The 21,217-nt window shown below is 33.4% G+C and overlaps 1 protein-coding gene and 1 long non-coding RNA gene across 3 annotated transcripts; one reads left to right on the plus strand and one right to left on the minus strand.

Moving 5' to 3' along the window:
• Positions 1–72: 72 nt before the first annotated feature.
• On the minus strand, positions 73–20,003 carry LOC111697070 (nuclear pore complex protein Nup107). Its single transcript, XM_023466945.1, has 22 exons — positions 19,884–20,003; positions 18,667–18,741; positions 17,386–17,557; positions 15,527–15,645; positions 14,985–15,043; positions 14,588–14,693; positions 14,101–14,220; positions 13,523–13,615; positions 13,049–13,137; positions 11,750–11,849; positions 11,010–11,143; positions 10,413–10,517; positions 8,374–8,454; positions 7,640–7,709; positions 6,974–7,322; positions 6,394–6,515; positions 5,003–5,242; positions 4,219–4,370; positions 4,068–4,161; positions 3,682–3,808; positions 1,457–1,565; positions 73–354 (listed from the first exon to the last, which is right to left on the minus strand). The coding sequence occupies exons 1-22, from the start codon at positions 19,977–19,979 to the stop codon at positions 294–296; spliced, it is 2,673 nt and encodes an 890-aa protein (XP_023322713.1). The 5' UTR covers positions 19,980–20,003; the 3' UTR covers positions 73–293.
• LOC111697077 (uncharacterized) lies at positions 8,592–10,061 on the plus strand. 2 transcript variants are annotated; one of them, XR_002764220.1, is made up of 4 exons: positions 8,592–9,053; positions 9,154–9,648; positions 9,721–9,812; positions 9,902–10,061. It is a non-coding gene; the product is annotated as an uncharacterized LOC111697077 (long non-coding RNA). The 2 variants fall into 2 exon arrangements; XR_002764221.1 differs by having other exon boundaries at positions 9,345–9,648; positions 9,902–10,058.
• Positions 20,004–21,217: the final 1,214 nt, after the last annotated feature.

The raw sequence follows: 21,217 nt of genomic DNA on the forward strand, positions 1-21,217 counted from the left end.
AATAATTAGCTTACCTAGTTCACACACTAACATTACAAAAAAACATGAAGAGAGTTGAAAAAATCAGAAGAATCAGGGGAATTAAAAAATATTTTATCACTGTAAAAAGTCAAGACCTTGTCAGGTACAATTTAAGTTAGCGCTGAAAATTGTTTACATAACAATTAATCAGCTGCTTATAGGGGTGTCAAAAAAGTTGGCGGACATCTTGAAAAATCAGCTGAATAATATGGATCAGCTGATATTCTGTTTTAACTGAGCATACGATGAATGAATGAATTCCTTGTTATCTCCTATTGCTTGTTAAACCCCCAGGCGTCCTTTCCCTCCTCCAGTGCCGCCAAGGAAGATTCTCTGGAAAAAATAAAACATTAATAATTTAAGTTTTAAACTGTTTATAAATCACGCTTTTTTAAAATTACCATATTTCGCTGAAGCTCCAATTCCAAACTCGTTTTACGATAATCTTTGTCTTTCAATAAATTTTCAGAGAATATTCGGGGTTTTTCATACAAGGTTACTCACAAATGATGAGACTTCAGATACGACTGTACGGAATTTAATCACTCTTATACTTCATATTTATAGGGTCCAGGCAATTATGAACTTTCCTTTGCAAAATATTTCGTCATAAATATATGTATAACCCTGTAATATGTATTAATGGCCAAACCTATATGGATAACCCTGTAAAATGTATTAATGTCCAAACCTATATGGATAACCCTGTAAACTGTATTAATGTCCAAACCTATATGGATAACCCTGTAAACTGTATTAATGTCCAAACCTATATGTATGTATAACCCTGTTAAATATATTTACGTCCAAACCTTTATGTATAACCCTGTAAAATGTATTTATGTCCAAACCTATATGTATAACCCTGTAATATGTATTAATGTCCAAACCTATATGGATAACCCTGTAAAATGCATTGTCCAAACCTATATGGATATCCCTGTAAAATGTATTAATGTCCAAGCCTATATGGATAACCCTGTAAAAGGATTGAATTGCACACCATTCATTGCCTAACAATATTTGCTCAGTTTTATCTCTAGCTAAAGTGCCTGTGGAATTTAAAAAAACTTAGGGAAAAAACTGTTAATTTTTTTTAGCTTAGTTCACCACCAGGCTACCCCTGGGTTACCTCAAAAAATTCAGCCCGTTCGGTCCAGCCGTTTGACCGGCTATTGGGAGCATATATACAAATGTCTTGTTTAATTATGTAGATTATTCATTTTAATGGTTTATCTTGTTAGAACTGAAGCAGACCCTACTTAGACTTAGACTGAATTATAATTTGGAAAACCAAGAAGGAATAATTTTTTTTGTTTTTATAAAATGTCCGGAGAAACAACAAGTCTTTAAACTATTTTTTTTTGTAGATTTTTAAAAATCCCTCTTATTTCTAAGTTGAATAAAATCCGCAAGATGACCAGAGCAGACGAACCTTATTTTAGCGAGGAACTGCTTCATTCTCTCCTTGCTGAAGGCAGTGTAGTTCTTCATCGATTCGTCGGAGATCAGGTTTGCCAGAGCAATACAAGCTTTATACTGTCCTAAATAAAGAGGCTGGTTAGATAGTCTAAATTATTAAGTCGGCCATTTTGAATTATTTAGCCTGTTATTCAGTCTGCCATTTTGAATAATTAATCTTATTTAATCAACCATTTTGAATCATTTAGTTTTTCATTAAGTTAGTTATTATTAGTTTGTTTATTTTAGGCAGCTATTTTGAACTATTAATTTAGTCAACTATGTTTAAGTAAGCTATTCATAATTACTATAAAGGGTGTTGAAAAAAAACCCTAACACTTCACACCCTTTTCTCTCACAGGCTTAATTCTTATCCGACCATAATGAAATTTATATCACAGTGTCTCTAGGACGTTAGAACTACATGGTTTAAATATTATCTAATTTGGACAACACTGTTCTGAAAAGTAGCTCTTTTTCTCTTGAGAAAGGATTTGATGAGCCTACCGGCTCGGATATCCTATTCTCGTCACACTGCTTCAGTCTAGATGAAAGAAATTTTCACATTTCTTCCTTGCAACCTTCTTTCTTTTTTTGCAATGGCCCAAATATTATTATTTAACTTCTTGGTTATTGTCAGGTCTAAACCAAATTTTGATTGAAACTATTGCTAACAGCAAGCTGAGCCCTCGTGGACCATGGTAGAGCTGATTTACACAAGGAAAAGCTTTCGTATAGTAAGGAATATTCCTTCTTGAAATAAAATATGGTTCTATAAGCTTAAAGTAATGGTCCCCGGCAGCTGTTCTCCTTGTTGAAGGAGAACAGTGCATTAACCTGTAAATGGTGGGCTACAGTGTCTTCCAAATTGGTGTTTGGTTATATTAGCTCTACCCTCAACTTGTAATCTGTAAACTAACAAAGCTTTTAAGAGTTTTAAGCTTATATTGAACACCTTTAAATAGATTTTTGTCATTTTTAAGCAAGTTCAGCCTTGATAATGATTTGATAATGATTTTTTTCGGTAGGCTGATCTGTTTCGTCCCCGAGAGATTTATTTATTCACTTATAATTTTTTAACCATGAAGTCCTAATATCCTAAAGACAATGTAAAATTAATTTTATTATGATCGGATAAGAATTAAGCCTCGTGAGAGAAAAAAAGTGTTTTAGTTATTAAATATTTTAAATCACTTAATCAGTCATTTTGAATTATTAAGTGAGCTATTTTGTATTATTTAACGAGTCATTTTGAATAATTAGGTCAACTATTTTGAATTATTAGGTCAGCCATTTTGAATTATTAGGTCAGCTATTTTGAATTATTAGGTCAGCTATTTTGAATAATTTAGCGAGCTATTTTGCATTTTTTAGTGAGCCATTTTGAATTAATAAGTGAGCTATTTTGAATTATTTTGTCAGCTTTTTTGTTTTGTTTTTTGTTAGCTATGTTGAATTATTTTTACAGCTATTATGTACCTTTAAATTCAGTCTTAAACATAATAATTTTGAATTATTCAATTTAACCCGGCTTTATTGTTTCAGACAAAAGCAATATTGTAATCCAATAGAATCCTTTCAAAAATGAACAAAATCCGCACAAAGCTAGTGTTTGATCCTTAAGGCTTATACTTCAAAGAATTGAGAACAAAATGTTTAATATACTATGGAGGAGTAGGTTTACCTAGGACGTAGACAAATGTTTAAATGTACATTAATTAATAAACCTTTCATTAAAGAAGAAAGGCTTGAACTTTAATTTGTTTGATGTATAGTGTATAGTGTATAGTGTATATAGTGTATATAGTGTATATAGTGTATACAGTATGAGTACAGAAAGAGAAAGTACATATAAACGTACGAAGCAGACGTAAGGATATCAGGAATGACATTAACATTACGCGTAACTAACTTGGAAAACCAGCTTTGCCTAGAAATCTTAACAATTTTCAAAACTAAGCTAGAACATTCCAACGGGTTACATAATCATAATTTGAGGCAAATCGGTTCAAGGGTTCCTGAGTTATGATCGGACAAACAATCAAGCAAAAAGACAAGCAGAGATTACTTATATCTATCGAAACGAATTAGGATGACTAGAGTGATGGTATAACAATGTACCGTAGGACGTAGGACGGATTATTGAAGGACAAAGATTGTTGAAAATAAATAAGACCTAACTGTAAAGGATAAATCTACCTGTGTTATGAAGGACTGAATGAAGTAAAAGAACAGTCTGTGGTATAAGCTCAGCACGAAGATGAACCATCTCATCTCGTCTACGGAGTTCTTCATCCACGAGCATCTCTTCCTCCTCGTCCTCATCCTTATTAAAAATCAAATATCTTTTCAATTTTTCTAATCATAAAAAAATATACTTCCTCTTAACAAATCACATTTTGCACATTTTTCCATATATTAACATGTCGGACAAAGTGGATAATAGAAGCTTACAAAATAAAAATAAAACTGATGATCTAAATGGTTTGATTAATAACTTAAATAGAGGAGCTGATAACCTATACCGTGCATTTAAAATGTTCAGAATATCCTGTATTCATATTAAGAAAATTGGTGTTAATTACCGTGAAATCCGTGAGCCAGCCTCCTGGGAAGGTGATGACCTCCTTCAACTTCTGCTCCGCGTTCCTGGACTGGATAACCTGACCTCCACGCCATCTTGAAAATTATAATTAACTACTTGCGGCAATTGCGTAAATCGTGCGAAGACCTTACCTGTCTAGTTCAGCAATAAACTGTTTCTCTCTCTGCTCATGCGCAACTTTGCCCGTGAATGACGGATTTTCAGGAAGAATTGGACGTTTAGGCTGCCCACGGTGGAAATGATCAAACCAGTCCGAGAAGGCATCTTGTGCTTCAAGATAGACCTAGGTTTAGATGTTATGATTGATTTGGAAGATTTAACACAAATCTTTGTAGGACAACTTTCCTCAGAAGTTTTTGTGTAAGCATGAGGTTTTTTGCTGCGAGATGGTTTTCAAAAAAACCTGAAAATTCCTTTTTACAACCTTATTATTTACAAATTTTATGATTTAACAATTGTTTAGAAAAGAAAAAACCTGATGTCAGCCATAGTTTAATAACAGCATCTAATATTGATGTACAAAAAATAGAGTTTTTGCCATAAACTCTGATTTTAATCCTGATATCTTGGCAACTCGATGTTAAGGACCTTTGATATTTCAAACTATGAATTATGTTGGATCAATCAGTCTAAGCTTGAAAAATTGAAGGTTTACACCATCAGTTTGGCAAGATATAGGAATAGAAAATTTGCGTTTATGAAAAAAAGCTGAGATGCAATTTAAAGAATTTGAGCTGCGGTTTAAATCGGCCAAAACCCGGTATAAATTAAGCGCCGGCTTAAATCTTGAAACATTTGATACAATTTTAAGTGGAACCAACCAAATTTAAACCGCGGCTTAAATTTAAACCGCCGCTCAAATTCTTTAAATTCGGCCACTGGTTGCATAGTCAGATGTCATAATAAATATCTAACCTTGAGTGAAAGATGCTCCCTAACTGATCCTCCAGGTAGCTCCTCACCGCTCCCCTCGTCCCTCCAGGCTCTAACAACCCTGTTCAAGGTTTCCTTCGGTATCCTACCAGCAGCCTGGGCCGCCAGCTCAAGCTGACCCACGGACAGCAGCTTACGTATAACAGCGTTAGCTTGGTAGAGAAGATCAGGGGCTTGACTAGGATCGTGGCAAAGCCAACCTAGACTCGACACCATCTGCTCCTGAACCAACAAAATAAAATAATTGGTTGATATAATAAGTAAATTTGTGTGTCCTAAAACTGAATTTGATAAAAATTAAAGTGATTTCCAATAAGGAAATGTTGGGACTTCATTAAACTATATATAAGCTTTAAAACTCTTAGTTTAAAATTCAATTCGGAGCCTTTATAAATTTTTCCCAATCAAAAATTAGCTGCAAGTTCGATAAAAACCATCATTCGGTAGAAAATTTATGCCGATACAAAAAATATATTTATTGCTCTTTAACAAGAAATTTTTAGTAATGGCAAATTTGCAAAAGAAAAATGATACAATTATTTTTGCAATTAGTAAGAGGAACACAACCAAGCTAATTTTACCGCTCAAAGATGTCCATGAGGGTCAGAGTATTCTATAATTTCTGTCATAATTATCACTGTTTTTGCCAGGTATTCATTTTATAAATAATGCACTTTATTAATTTAAAAACTATTTTCAGTTCTTTTATTAAATAAGATAAAAACATTAAATACTTTTGATAAATCGACGTTAACTTAATTTCAAGTTTACCACGTTATGTTTTCATATTGAAGAATTTACAGACAATAGTGATAGCTCAACTCCCGTTGGGGCGTAACCCCCCCCCTAAAATCCATAGAATTCATTGGTCCACGGGGGCTTAGCTCCCATAGCCACCCCCCTGACAACGGCTCTGGTTGTGTTTCTCATTAAAAAATATGTTCAACATGTGTATTTCCAGAAACATCGAACATCGAACAATCCTTTAAGAAACCTTCGAGAAACAACGTTTCCAATTTATAATTAAAAGGACTCCACATTCTACAAGCACAATTTTAAGTGACCCATCATGCAAACATGGCAATGCCCAATTCACAACAGTACCCTTGCAAGCTTTGTCGGATCAAGTAAGAATTAGATATACAGGTCTTTAATATCAAAAACGGATTATTTTTTATTTTGGTTCCTCTACTAAAATGACTGACATGTATGAAATATCAGAATTAAACACCTAGAAAATCGAAATTATCTTCCACATTATTATCAGATAGAGTTTTTAACTTCTAGGGTACCTTTGTAAATCGGACAAATTGACAACTTAGCATAAATTCACTTGAAAATTATACTTAGAGTTTTTGTAATTTTATTCTTACATTATCTTCTGCATGTGAGGTTCTAACATCAACTACTGCTGCAACTACTACAGCGTCCATATTGATTCCAACCTCACGACCCAGGTACAGGCAGAGAGCCTGATCCTCTGCCTCATGTACACCTAAACAATGTACATACAATAATTATGTAATACATACAATGCACATTACCCACCACCCTTATGTACAATGTTAATTGTACAATAATCTAGCCCCCTCCCACCTAAATAAAGTGGCCAAGGAGGAACCACCAGAAAACGTGTTCTGCATTCTCTTGGAGGAATGCAAAACTGAACCCAATGCTTCACACTGAGTTTTATTTATATTCTTCCCAGAGGCTACTGGACACTTTATGTTAACAAAGATATGGGTTCCTGGTGTATCTTCCTTGCACAGACTACTTAAACCAAGCTCATACTTAAAGGGAGTGATTGCGGAAAAATTACGGGGGTATCGGCTGAATCGGAACTGAATCTGAAATCGACCAAGCGTTTGTAATGAGGAAATGGTTTAAAACGCAGTCAAAAACAAATAATTATTAAGATAATTGAAAAACTCTCAATCGTGTAAAGTAACATACCTGCTAGGAACCTTGAGTAGAGTGGGAGCTGTATCGCTGAGCTGAGTCTGCTCACATACCAGGGGATAATAGGCAACCTGTCCTCCTTCATCAGGTACCTTGTGTACTCAACCAGTATCCTCTCCTCATCCTTCATACTAGATCCTAGACCTAGTCCTCGATGAACCAGGACAAGGTGAGCCATCAACCTCAGCAGGTGATCGTCAGCCTCTCCGTCCTTGAGCCAGGAGACCATTTTGTTCACGAGGCCGGGGTAGTCGTCGAGGATGATGTGGGACTGAATGGTGTGGTAAAAAGAGGCGGACTTCGTCGAAGAATCCTTTGTTTCGTTACCAGCCTCTTTAATCACCTAAATCAACAGAATCAAGTTTTTTTAAATGTTATTAAATCAATTGCCTACAATGTTGGCCGATCTAGTGAAAATATGGCAAAAATTCGAATTTGTATTCTCTTTTATTTTGGGGACCACCGCAACAAAATACATTTTACAAAAAGGTAATCAAATCCAATCAAATTAAATCAAAATTCAAATCAAATCATCTCAACTCAACTCAACTCAACTCAACTCAAATGAAATCAAAATCAAAATCAAAATCAAGAATTTCTCAAGAATTTCATAGAAAAACTTTTTATTTAATTTTTTTAAGGGAATTAAAGTGAAGGCACCTTTGAAAGTTCATGAGGAGTATTCCAATATGCGGTTGGTAATTCAGCATAATTCTTGATTATATTGGACCTAAATATTTTAACAATATGTAAATACAATATTAGAGTATTCCAATATGCGGTTGGTAATTCAGCATAATTCTTGATTATATTGGACCTAAATATTTTAACAATATGTAAATACAATATTAGAGTATTCAAATATGCGGTTGGTAATTCAGCATAATTCTTGATTATATTGAACCTTAATATTTTAACAATATGTAAATACAATATTAGAGTATTCAAATATTTAATCTACCATATTTCCGTTTCTACGGGGATATCTACCTTATTTCAGTCTCTACGAGGATATCTACCTTATTTCAGTCTCTATGAGAATATCTACCTTATTTCAGTCTCTACGGGATATCTACCATATTTCAGTCTCTACGAGAATATCTACCTTATTTCAGTCTCTACGGGATATCTACCTTATTTTCAGTTTCTACGAAAATATCTACTTATTTCAGTCTCTATTAGAATATCTACCTTATTTCAGTGTCTACAAGAATATCTACCTTATTTCAGTCTCTACGGGGATATCTACCTTATTTCAGTGTCTACAAGAATATCTACCTTTTTTCAGTCTTTATTAGAATATCTACCTTATTTCAGTCTCTACGAGGATATCTACCTTATTTCAGTATCTACGAGAATGTCTACCTTATTTCAGTCTCTACGGGGATATCTACCTTATTTCAGTCTCTACGAGGATATCTACAGCACACTTCGCTCCCGCCCACAGTCTGTCTTCCCAGGAGGTAGAAACAGCTCTAAAAATGAAATGACATTAACAATAACATTTATGATAATGATGATAATGATGATAATGATGATAATGATGATAATGATGATAATGATGATAATGACGATAATGAAGATAATGACGATAATGATAATAATGATTGTGGAATTTGAAGAATTCTAATAAACTTTCAATGTTCAAGATTTCTGAAAATCTGACGAAGAATGATGAATCCTTGTGATGAATGTGAAGAAGTTGGAACAGAGAAGGTTGAATCTGAACCTACACATGAAAACTCGAACTTTCTTCTATATTTCTAAAACTTTTGATTCTTTATCTTTCTATTAAGAAGTCAATGTTTTTAAGTTATATAATCCTAAAAATATGATTTTAATCTTATCAAGCCATGAGAAATGTTAATCATGAGCTTTTTTATATAAAATTCTTTATCTAATTGAGATTTCGAAAGAAAGAAAGCTTTTAATTTGAGAGTAAAGATTTTAGTTTGTATAACGAAGATTTTAATTTGGAAAAAAGGAAATAAAACTATATATCGTCTTTTTCAGACGAAGAATGGGTTGATTATACTGTAACCCTATTAAGTCTCCAGGTCTCAGCTTTTACGAGGTTAAAAAACATCTTTTAAAGAATAATTCCCAATAATAAAAAAAGGTCTTGAGCTAAAAAACTTTGATATATGCAATGATGTTATATAATGGTGATATAGATCTTAGATTAAACGTGTTCTCCCAAAACTTCAATCATCCTGCAAATCTACCACCTACAACATCGTCCACAAATCTTCATTCGTCGAGTACATGAACCATGCGAAATCATAAATAGACTATGAACCTTGAGCCTTGCAATATTCATCGGTAATGTTATGCACATGCAGATACCTTAAATATATGTATTCAGGACCGTCTCTACCCTGATGTTCATATACTTCTCTGTCTGATAGATGTAATGGAATAGATACTCTCCACCTGGTGAGATCTTCTGATGTCGTCTTCTTTCTTAAGAACTGTTCTAGATTACTTTGGCCGTCTTCCACCATCGTGACTCTACCTGATCATCATCCTGAGCATGTGAATGTGACTCCACCTCCTCTGTTCTACAACTCGGAGTGCTGATTGCTCCGAACGAGCTGCCTCCGACTGGATACGCTGATTTACGAGGACTTATGTTGGAACGTCATATGCTTTAGACGTGTCCTGTTAAGGTGAGACCCATCTACACGAGAAATATATATAACGATCTTGACGAACAGGATTTTAAACCCCGTCTTGTTTAGATTCCTCAAGATCAGAGAACAATATCAAGGATGTCGTCTTCCCCTTGTTTCTCTGATACTCTCCTTCACTGCTTTAAGGATCGCACCTAAAGGTATACTGCAATTTCTGTGCTAATATTATGATAAGTGACCTATAAGCTTATCTTTAGTCGATGAAACCTCACCGAGAATTCTCTTTTAGACTAGAAAGGACTCTGAATGAAGTATAAGATATTCTCTCTCTAAACTGTAGCTCATATCAAGACCCCAGCCAGAGCAACTTTGTAAGTGTGTTTTAAATATTGAACATTTTACTAATATGATTTCTTTGTGATTCAAAAACTAAATTTCTTTATTGAGACCTGGAGCAAAATTTTGTAAACATAAACATACATATATCCATTTATACAGTGTGAGAGCTGAAGTTGAGGATAACCTACTTCAATAAAGCATATATAAACAATAACACTCCTGTATTAATGTGGTGCGCTGGTTTTAAGGGTATACTGGCCCTGGATATGAGTGAGCTTTTATGTTTTTAAAATCTCAAAAACAACGTTACGAGTACAATGATAATGATAATGATAATTTAATGATAATAATGATAATAATGATAATAATGATGATAATGATAATAATGATAGTAATGATAAAATTAAGAAAAGAAAAATGTACATAAAGAAAAAAGAAAAAACGAAGATTAAATTGCTCACCTTAATTGTTCCAGGTTCCCGCACAGAACTGCGTAAACCGCCCTCTCGTGTTGTGATAATGAACTATCTGTAGTTAGCTTCCAGGCGACCTTCTTCCAAATATCCCTTAACAGTTGGCATTTAAATTTTTCACCATTAAAATAAGAAGTGTTGGGAAATTAAAAAAATGTATGTAAAAAATGTAAATTAATAAACGTATCAAAGATAAGTTAAGATGCAAGGTTACCCACAAAGAATGAGACTTCTGTGACAACTCTACCGAATTCAAGGCAGAAAACTTAATTTAGCCTTAGGATCGTCATAATAAATGATTTTCATGTCGTCTTTGCAGTCTCTTCCTTTATGGGTAACCCTGAGGAAAGTTTATTTTTCAGTCATAATTAGGGCAGTCTAAATTAGAAATATCATTTCAAATTCATTTTTCCTAATACAAACAATTACGCAGAAATTATTCAGCCTGACTATGTGATTGTAGACTGAGGAGTGTAAAATATGAACTTGAAGTAAGGCTATAGAAAAATCAATATGACAGTTAAATACTCAAGTTACCCCTCCCCCCTTCCCCCTGAGAGATGAACAATGTTGACCCTTGATTACCTATGAAGGTTGCCCTCTACTTGTAGTTTGTCTCCCCTTCCATCAGTTCCACTCTCATAATTAGGATCATGATATAGTTTCCATCCTTCCATACTAGCTGCTCGCCAGGGCTGTCCTAACCTCACACACAACTCCTGAATTAAAAAATATTTATTGAGTCGGATATCCGAGATTTACAACGGCAATATTAACAGCTTAGACCTTAGTATGATCAATTATCAAGAATGAATGTTTTTAACTTTTGCGAAATATGCAATGGAGGATTTGTCAGAATTCAACAATTTTCAACATTATTTATCCGATGAAGTTTGAAAGGTACCGTTGTGAATAGGGCGAGCCATAAAAAAGATATGTTCTACTTTTGGAAGGTCTTTGAACTTAAGATAGTTTTTTAAGAATTTCAAATAAATATGAATAATTGGTAGTTTTTGTGTTTTCAATGAGGATGTAACGAATAGAGAGTGGGATAAGGGATGTAAACATTTTTTTGTGACATATTAGGACACTTCCGGAAATAGTTTATTTTGTAACATATTAGGACACTTCCGGAAATAGTTGTATTTTGTTACATATCAGGACTCTTCCGGAAATAGTTTATTTTGTAACATATTAGAACTCTTCCGGAAAAAGTTTTTAAAAAAACACAGTCACAAATTTTTATGCTAACAAGGAACGTTTGTTTAACACAAAAGAACGAATTTAATTGGTTTAACATGCTCCCTTCAATGAATAATTGTGACCTGAGCATCCTCCAGTAGTCCACACCTCACCAGACCATAGATACAGAAGATAAGACGAGATTCATCCTGCTGATCCAGATCATGCAGCTGTAAACCAGTTCTAGGATAAATAGATAGATAGATACAGAAAATAAGATGAGCTTTATACTGCAGATCATGCAGCTGTAAACCAGTTCAAGGGTAAATAGATAGATAGATACAGAAAATAAGATGAGATTAATCTTGCTGATCCAGATCATGCAGATGTAAACCAGTTCTAGGATAAATAGATAGATAGATAGATACAGAAAATAAGATGAGATTTATCCTGCTGTTCCAGATCATGCAGTTGTAAACCAGATCTAGGACAGATAGAAAGATAGATAGATACAGAAGATAAGACAAGATTCATCCTGTTGATCCAGATTATGTAGCTGTAAACCAGATCTAGGAAAGATAGAAAGATAGATAGATACAGAAGATAAGACAAGATTTATCCTGTTGATCCAGATCATGCAGCTGTAAACCAGTTCTACACTGGGGCACTCCTCGGGAACATGACAGTCCATAACCAACCTCATTAAGCAAACAAACCCTGCATAAGCTAGTTGTCCATCATAGACTGAAAGACCTGAGCTCATGTTAAAGGGTCAGTCCCATCCCCCAAGAAAGTCCCGCATAACAAGTTCTTAAGGGACTTGATGGAGAACCAAAGTTGAGACAGGCCTCTATCCCCTTCGACCACCTAACATAGCTCACAAATGGGCACTGAAATACCACATGGGCTTTACAATGTTGGCCCACAACTCCCCTGAACATCTATTGCTTGAAATCCCCATCTCTGAAGCTGTTAAAGAGTCTTGAAGCCTTCCAGGAGTTGTTGCCAAGTGGTTGCACCCTGCCTTCTAGTGGAACTCTTCACAGAAGATAAACCCACCAGACCTGAACCTGGATAGTCCAAGGGTCCTCCAAGTCCTTCAAGAGGAGGACACATCCTTTCTCAAGATTAACTCCCATTTCCTGTTCACCAAGTCTTGAAAGTAAACAAGGGATCTAGCAATGATGCTCCATAGGCATCAGCCCAGCATCCATGAACCTATAGTAACTTACTGCACAATTTTGTTATATGTCTTTAACCGTGGTTTAATTTTAAAGTATTATTAACAATTACAATTCTATAAAACTTTATCTAAACACAAATAATTAACTTATTATCTTTTTCTTATCTAAAATTAACAATCTATAAACGGATAGTCACTTGATATTATGAATGATGAAGGGATGAGAAGGTTTATAAATAATTGATATTCATGAATCTACCTGTGAGGTGCGTCAGGATCAAGTTCTTTAACCATAAGAGGACCAGCCTGCCCTCGAGCCAGAGCTGCTGTTGTGTTCTCCCAGTTCACCTAAGCACAGATGCGTAAATTTTCTTTAGATTCCCGCTATCCAAAAACTTGTGGTTGTGAGTAATTATTCTTGAAAATTCCTTTAACGACAGGCAGCCCCCCCCCTCCTTCAAACTCTGTAATTGTTTAACACACAGAGATATGACGAATGCTTCTTCTAAACAAATGCAAAACTGTTTACTGTATAAGTTTTATTCTAAGGGCTTTAAGGCTTAAAGGGCTTAACTAATAAAATCCCAAAAAGCCCACAAAAGAAAAGAACTGAAAGAGAAAAAGTAAGCAATAACATTTCACCCTAATATAAAGATAATCCTTGAAAGTTATTCCTGCAATTTTATTTGCCCCCCACCTCCCTCCCAACCACTTGGTTTCAAATTATTCCTACCGTAGAATCTGTGAACCACTCCATCTGCTGGGTGATTGTCTCCTCAGTCTCGTCCTGGGCATTCTTCTCCAACCACTCAACCACCATGTACGCCTACAATACAATATTTCACAATCATGGAAAATAGTCCAAATGAAGGATCAATGATCATGGAAGGATTTATATCTTTGATTTGGCTAGAATTTCAAACATTTGGCCAGGTATGTGAACTATAAAAATTCTCTTTTTTGAATTTGTTTTTCTTGTTAGGGATCAGAATTAGGAGGTAAATTATTTAAACATATAAAATGATTTGAGAAACAATGTTTTTAAATAGTTCTACCTATCAACGCATTTATTTACAAAATATTTTAAGAAGTAAAAAAATATTGGACTCATTTGGTGTATTTGGCGGCTTTTCCAACAAAACAAATTAAGGCAAAACATATTTTATGTAATGATCAGGATATCTTGTTTCATTTCAGATCTAGGATCCAGTATTTTTCAATCACAAATCTAGGATCCAGTTTTCTCCAACACCAAATCTAGGATTCCGATCCAGATCAGAGTGGAATGAATCCTGATGACTGTTCTGTTACCTGTCTTATTTCCTTATTATTCATGAAGAAGCGTTCAATAATCTGCTTTTCACTACCAGGAGCTGGAGGAGGAAGGTCAGGAGGGGTCTGGGAGCAGGTCACTAACCGGTCAGTATACAACTAGATATATAGAGGTCACTGGTCAGTATACAACTAAATATATACAGGTCACTGGTCAGTATACAACTAGATATATACAGGTCTCTAACTAGTTAGTATACAACTAGATATATACAGGTCACAAGTCTGTCAGTATACAACAAGAAAGGATTCCGGAAAAAAAAACAGAAAATGTTAAGACGGTTTCTAAAAAGTATAGAGAGATACTGAAATGTTTTAAAAGGGTATACAACGGTTTAAAATGCTTAAGTTAGTTCAGATTTAAAAGAGTTCAGAATTGACCAGAAAAGATTTCTTAGGAGACAAGTAGGTTTAATTTTCATATTATAAAGCTCTTTTATAATTTCTATAATGTAGCAAACAATACCTTTCCCATTATCCTCCAAGTATTCCGTTCATTAATTAGATCCTGGAGAACAGCAGCAGATTTAGGGAACTTATCCTTTCCACCAGGTAGGTTGATAGTCACACGCCTGGAAAAGATTCCGATCAGGATCAGGATCAGGATCAGGATCAAGAATATTAGGAAGCTAAATAAGATGTGCCACTACTTTGAGATTGAAAAAGGGTTAAATAATGAAAATGACGATGTTTTTCCAAAAAGTTTCCAACCAAATTCTCAGACAATTAAACAAGACGCAATTATTTTACATGATTTTGAACCGCAATAACCACCCCCCCCCCTTACAACTTACCTCAACTTGCGCCTCAAAAGTGAAATGAATTTATATAAAAGTCCCAGGCCTCCATCTGTAATGTAATACCTGAGGGTTTGAATATGATCATCTACCATCTGCTCGAACTCTGCTATACTATCCAGGCCCTGAATTCACGATGTCATTATAACAAGACGGTATTCAGCCAACCAGGCTAATCACGTGACCAACATGTTTTCATGTTTAACAGACGATCCAATCATTTTAAAAAACCTTCAAGACCGTCTACACTCTACAGGGTCTTGAATTAGTTTCCTTTCAAGGTTTAATTAAAAAGACGACATTTAAACTTCTTTATAAAATTTTCGGTCAAAATGGAACTTTTGAAACTGTGGAGGAAAACGACATTGAAGCAATCAAATTGATGTTTTAAACCAGTAGTTTTACCAGTATTACTTATCAGGTGTAATGGAGTTGTGTGCTTTGTTCAGTGCACAATAATTTTGTGAATATTGTTCGTTGGAAATTTTATCTTGAGTTTAATATTCTTCTTCCAATTCAACAGTCTTTAGGGGGGAATTTAGCTATTTATTCCCGTCACGTGATACAGCAAACCAGTTTACCCCCCAATGAACATAACTACTCCGTGCCTGTGCTCCAGAACTGAACACGGAGAGGAATTCATCAAACAGGTTTTCTGTAGCTTTCACACCAGGGTTCTCTTCAAGCATAGCAGAGTGCATGGTTGTACTCATACTTACATCCATATCTGAATATTTTAACATTTAGTCTCCATCTCATTTAATATATTGTCAATTTAAAAAGTAGTAATCTCTGTTAGGGTGTCTGTTTGTTTGTTTGTATGTTGGATCATCTCGATTTCTTGCCTCAAATTTAAATTGGTGATCTTGTTAGAACCATGGGAATGTTCTTAGCTTGGTTAAATTTCTTTAAGTTGAGTGGAATAACTTATAATGGGGAACATTCCAGGAAGAGCTGTGTTCCCAAGCTAGTCTGTATATGAAGTACAAATCTAGGTTTGTTTGCCTAACCAAGAGAATGTTCTGGGCTTGGTTAAAAAAAAAGCTGGGTTCCCAAAATAGCTATTTATACATCGGTTCATTTATCTTTATAATTATTAATTATTGTTAATTTACTAATTATAAGTCATATAAATATATCATCCTAATATGTCTTACCCTTCCACCTTCTTTAAACTTGGCTTTCCATAGTTTCCAGGCAAGTTTCCCAAGCTGGTTATTTATATAAATTTACATTTATTCATTTATCTTTACATTTAATCATAATTGTTAATTTAATCATCCTAATATGCCTTAATCCTTCATCTGTTTTTTCATTTATTATTAATGCATTCTTAAATTTTCCTATTTATTTGTGCATCCCCTGAATTATTTGTTCATCTTTCTGATATCCGACTTTGATTTGTTTCTTTAGAGCTGAGATTGTGGACATCGAGATCAATGCTTGATCTCAATTATCAATCTTTCCGTTAATCTGCAGATTAATTTAATCTTTATTCGATATCCCGCATGATAATCGTACCCAGACAGGGGTTGAAGGGAGTTTTGATCAGAGGAATAACTGAAATGAAGATGAAGAATGGAAAGGTATAGTTTTTATAAATCCTCAAATTAAAAGTGCTCACAGTGGATATCGAGATCAACCGATCAGGATAATAAGTATCCAACACATAAGTTCTCAGCTCAGTGTCCGAATTTAATGAATTTGAGCCGCGTCTAAAATCCGCCAAAAACCGGTTTCAATTGAGCACCGGCTTAAATCTTGAAACATTGAATACAATTTTAAGTGAAACCATAATATATTTGAGCGGCGGCTCAAATTCTTTAAATTCGGCCTCTGATTAAACTCTATTAAATTTTAATATTAATGAGCAATAAAACTATTCAAACATAATAAAAAGGGTTGAGGTAACGTGTGTCTCGAGCTTCTACCTAAGTAAGACAGAAGACATAGAGTGCCTGAAATATCTCCCCAAGTTTTAATTTATTTGAAAAAAACGACGCTTGTTCAACGAAACTACGCAAGTAGTTGATGTGAGCGGGTTCACAACCAAAGTACTATAAACACCACCAACCTTGCTATATCACGCCTATTTGCCTTTTTTGCTTTAAAGGGATAATTTAATATTATAGGTTAAAGGGATATATGGCCAATTAAGCTGAGAATGCCGTAGTGTAGAGAAATTTGTTAGGATTCACTTGAGATCTATCAGACGTTTTACGGTGCATAATTGTTCAGCAAGAGCAGAAATTGATTCTTTAAAATCCTCATAGATTGTCTATTTTGGAGGAATGATTTTGATAAACTTAGTTTCAATTTTGTTGAGTAAAATCTGAATTTGAGGAGTAAATAAGCATTAATATGTAAATATGTACTTGGAGGATCTAGTTAATACTTACTTCGAGTGGTGTTAGGTATAATGTGAATAAAAGAATAAACAAGGATTAAACTATGTTTTTAACTTTACCATTATCTATTAAGTGAACTGCTCGTGTTATATCCCCGGCCATATCTCTCCGCATGGTTCGTGTTGAATCCTGAAACCTGGTGATATCCTGGATACTGGTCACATCGTGTATCCGGGATACATCATGTATCCTCGTCAAGTTGGAGCTCACATCTACATTTCTACCAAACCTCTAAAATGTTCAGATTTGGATTTTTTTTAAAAAGACAACTAAGCCATTATTGAGGAAAGGGTAATAAATGGGTAAATCAAAATTAGGAAAGATTTAATTTTAATTTTTAAATTAGAACCAGCCATCATCTATATTAGGGAGGAAAATGCAAAAAAAAAGTGTGATTTTTCAAAAAAAAAATTAACACCCGTAGCCCCCCAAAAAAATATTTTTTGAATTTTTTTTTTCATCAATGTGTTAGATAATAATTTTAAAAATATTTTCTCTTTTCTTTGTCTCCTATATTTTTGATCAGAACTTGTCACTTTTTGCATTTAAAAAAAATCAAAAAACGCAATTTTTTACACCCTGTTTTGACATCAAAAACTTAAGGAATTTTTTGTCTTTTTTAAAGCGTATTCCAGGGGTCATTGGTAGTATATATTGAAAAATTGGGCTATTTATGTCCAACGAGGCCGGAGATAAAAAATCGGAGCCGACGGAGGTCACTTTTCAGAGGTTCCAAGACTCCGGAAAGAGATATCGACAATCTGACTTCATATCCTGCTCCTAACAAATTATATGAGTCTACGTTCAAAAATAGAACCGGCTGCTATTAATATTGAAAGAGATATTACAAAATGTCTTACTTGACACGGGTTCTTTANATCATATTAATAAAAGATTAAATCAAATTTAGAAAAGATTAAATAAAATTTAGAAAAGATTAAATAAAATTTAAAAAAGATTAAATCATTTTTAGAAAAGACCGAGTTATTTCAGGTTTAGCTAAATATATATCATTATACTAAAGACAAAGTCTCCAGCAAGGAAACACAGATAACAGTCATTTTAAGAGTCAAAAGAAAAATACTGAAGATCAAGATAATTAAAAAATCTGTTTTTTAATAATCATGTTTTGATTTCTAAAATGTTCGACATTTTGAATTCTACGTTACATTTCCATTTTAAAACTTAGTTCAATTCGTAATTTATTTTAATTTTTATATTTTATTTTATTGTGTACGAAAAAGTCAGGGGCTTAAAGTAATATATATGGTTAAAGGGGGAACAAATTCCTGTATACGCCCCTGGACTAACGCTACATTGAACATGCATAAAATATTTACCCCTGTGGCAGAAGAGGAGCTGGGGGAGCCCAGAGCATCATCAAGCAGATGAAGAGATTTCTCTAGGTTGGACTCCTAGGGGCAGGACAAATCAGGGCTAAACGTAAACAAACAAGAACTTGTGTTGTACTGTGTACTGCATTGGCGTGATCAAAGATAAATTTCAAATACAATTAATCAGAAATGAAGTGATTTGATTTAATTAGTCAACATATCAACTTTGACAGTCTTTCAGAAAAAATCAGATTTTTGAAAAAGACCATGAACGCATCACCTTGGACATTTTATATTTTTGCAGTTTGCAGATAGGCATCGTTTTTAGATACGTTTACAATATTTCAACATTTTTTGAGATACATTTACAATATTTAATCATGTTTTGAGATACATTTACAATATTTAAACATGTTTTGAGATACGTTTACAGTATTTAAATATGTTTTGAGATACGTTTACAGTATGTAAACATGTTTTGAGATACGTTTACATTTTGAGATACGTTTACAATATTTAAACATGTTTTGAGATACGTTTACAATATTTAAACATTTTTTGAGATACGTTTACAATATTTAAACATGTTTTGAGATACGTTTAAGGTATTTAAACATGTTTTGAGATACGTTAACAATATTTAAACATGTGTTGAGATACGTTTACAATATTTAAACATGTTTTGACATACGTTTACAATGTTTAAACATTTTTTGAGATACGTTTACAGTATTTGAACATGTTTCGAGATACGTTTACAATATTTAAATATGTTTTGAGATACGTTTACAATATTTAAACATGTTTTGAGATACGTTTACAATATTTAAACATGTTTTGAGATACGTTTACAATATTAAACTTTTTTTGAGATACGTTTATAATATTTAAACTTTGTTAGTTTTTAATACATCTTGCAAAAATTTTTCTCAGACCGAAGTTATAAACCAACACGATTATTCAAAAAGTTTTAAAGCCAATTTTTAAATCATACTATCATAAAAAATACATTTCAGATTCTTGGTGAGCATCTTAAATGTTTAAAACCGGACCTCCTCTAAATGATGCCTATCTATCTATTTATCTATCTATCTATTATGACTCCCCAATAACACGAATGTTATCAGGTAAACACTCCTCCCTGCATCCCTCTGCCTCCTTTTCCGTCCCAAGAAAATAAAAAATACAAAATCTGTCATATTTATATTTTCAAAGATTTGTTCCTTGATATTTCTTGGTTCCGGAAGTCCAGATTGTCGACGCAGCAGACGACTCGTCGGTCCCAGCCGGACCACCGGCGTCGACATAAAATCATCCATTGTACTCTGAAATCAATTCATCAATCAATCTGTAAATCAAAATCATGTAATTAAGTGTTGGGACAGTTAAATTATTTTAACAGTAGTTCTCTACAAAAGAATAAATATCTTAGTAGTATTGAAAGCTCGATTTTGCATAAATAATTTTATGTATGAATTTGAATTACACTAAATAAAATATAGTTCTTAATCATTTCAAAATGGTAAATGCAATGTTTACAAAAAATATTACACAAGGTTGAAAAATTAAAAAAATTTTGTTAAACATTAACTAATACAATGTAAAAATAAATAATAAAATTTCAATTTTTTTATAATCGCTTTTTAGATGTTGTGAACATATGCATCAATCTCATAATAATTTGTACTTCAAATTATCTTATTATTGTATTTTTCTCTATTAATATTAAATACAACATGACAAATCTTTTTCTATTTGAGTATTAAAGATTCAAGTAAGATTGTAAAACAAATATTTAGTATTTGAAGTTAAATTTTATTACATTCTTTACTGAACTTTGGTTAAGCATTTATTTTGACATGATTCCGCCGTTATTAAAGAAAAATATGTGTTTCACTAAAAATATGGAATAAAATAGTAATACATTTTAGAAGTGGTAAATAAATTCATTAGTTAATTGGCGTATATTACTAATTAGTATTGTCCCTAGGCAGGGTGAACTGTGCATGGTAATAATCCATGTAAATATAAATGAGTATGGCGTAAATATACCGCTATAAATATATTATTTGTGCATCAAATGTTAATCAAATAATAGAATAAGAATGAATATCATTTCTACAATCAACAAGGAGATGAAAAATGGAAAATGTAACAGAAAATATTTAATGTAAATCAGATCTAAAGTTCAGGATCAAAGTTTTATAATTTCCCTCAGCCTATTATATTATTGTAAATATACAACAGCTCCATCTAATCATGAAGGGGAGATGGGGTTAAATTAAATAAATGTTATTCCCAAATTTTACTCCACATTAACGTTTACTCCAGAATATGTATATCCTCGGATATGGTTTACCTTAAGATAGAGATTACCCTAGGATAGTTATTGCCCTAAGATAAGATTTACCCTAGGATAGTGATTACCATAGGATAGAGATTACTTAAGAATATATATTACCCTAGAATAATGATAAATCTAGAATATGATTACTCTAGGTCCTAGGTAAAGATTACGTTCTAGGATAGCTAATACCCCAGGATAAAGATTACCCGG

Source organism: Eurytemora carolleeae, unplaced genomic scaffold (genome assembly GCF_000591075.1).
Source record: "Eurytemora carolleeae unplaced genomic scaffold, Eaff_2.0 scaffold208, whole genome shotgun sequence".
NCBI lineage: Eukaryota > Metazoa > Arthropoda > Copepoda > Calanoida > Temoridae > Eurytemora > Eurytemora carolleeae.

What these genes read in the sequence shown, in the direction of transcription:
- LOC111697070 (XM_023466945.1), bottom strand. Translation starts at nt 19,979, where the DNA reads ATGGATGATTTTATGTCGACGCCGGTGGTCCGGCTGGGACCGACGAGT. An exon ending in GTAGAGGGCAACCTTCATAG is followed by an intron (nt 10,518 to 11,009) that starts GTAATCAAGGGT and finishes CCAACTGTTAAG; the next exon opens with GGATATTTGGAAGAAGGTCG. An exon ending in GGGAACCTGGAACAATTAAG is followed by an intron (nt 8,455 to 10,412) that starts GTGAGCAATTTA and finishes TTTCATTTTTAG; the next exon opens with AGCTGTTTCTACCTCCTGGG.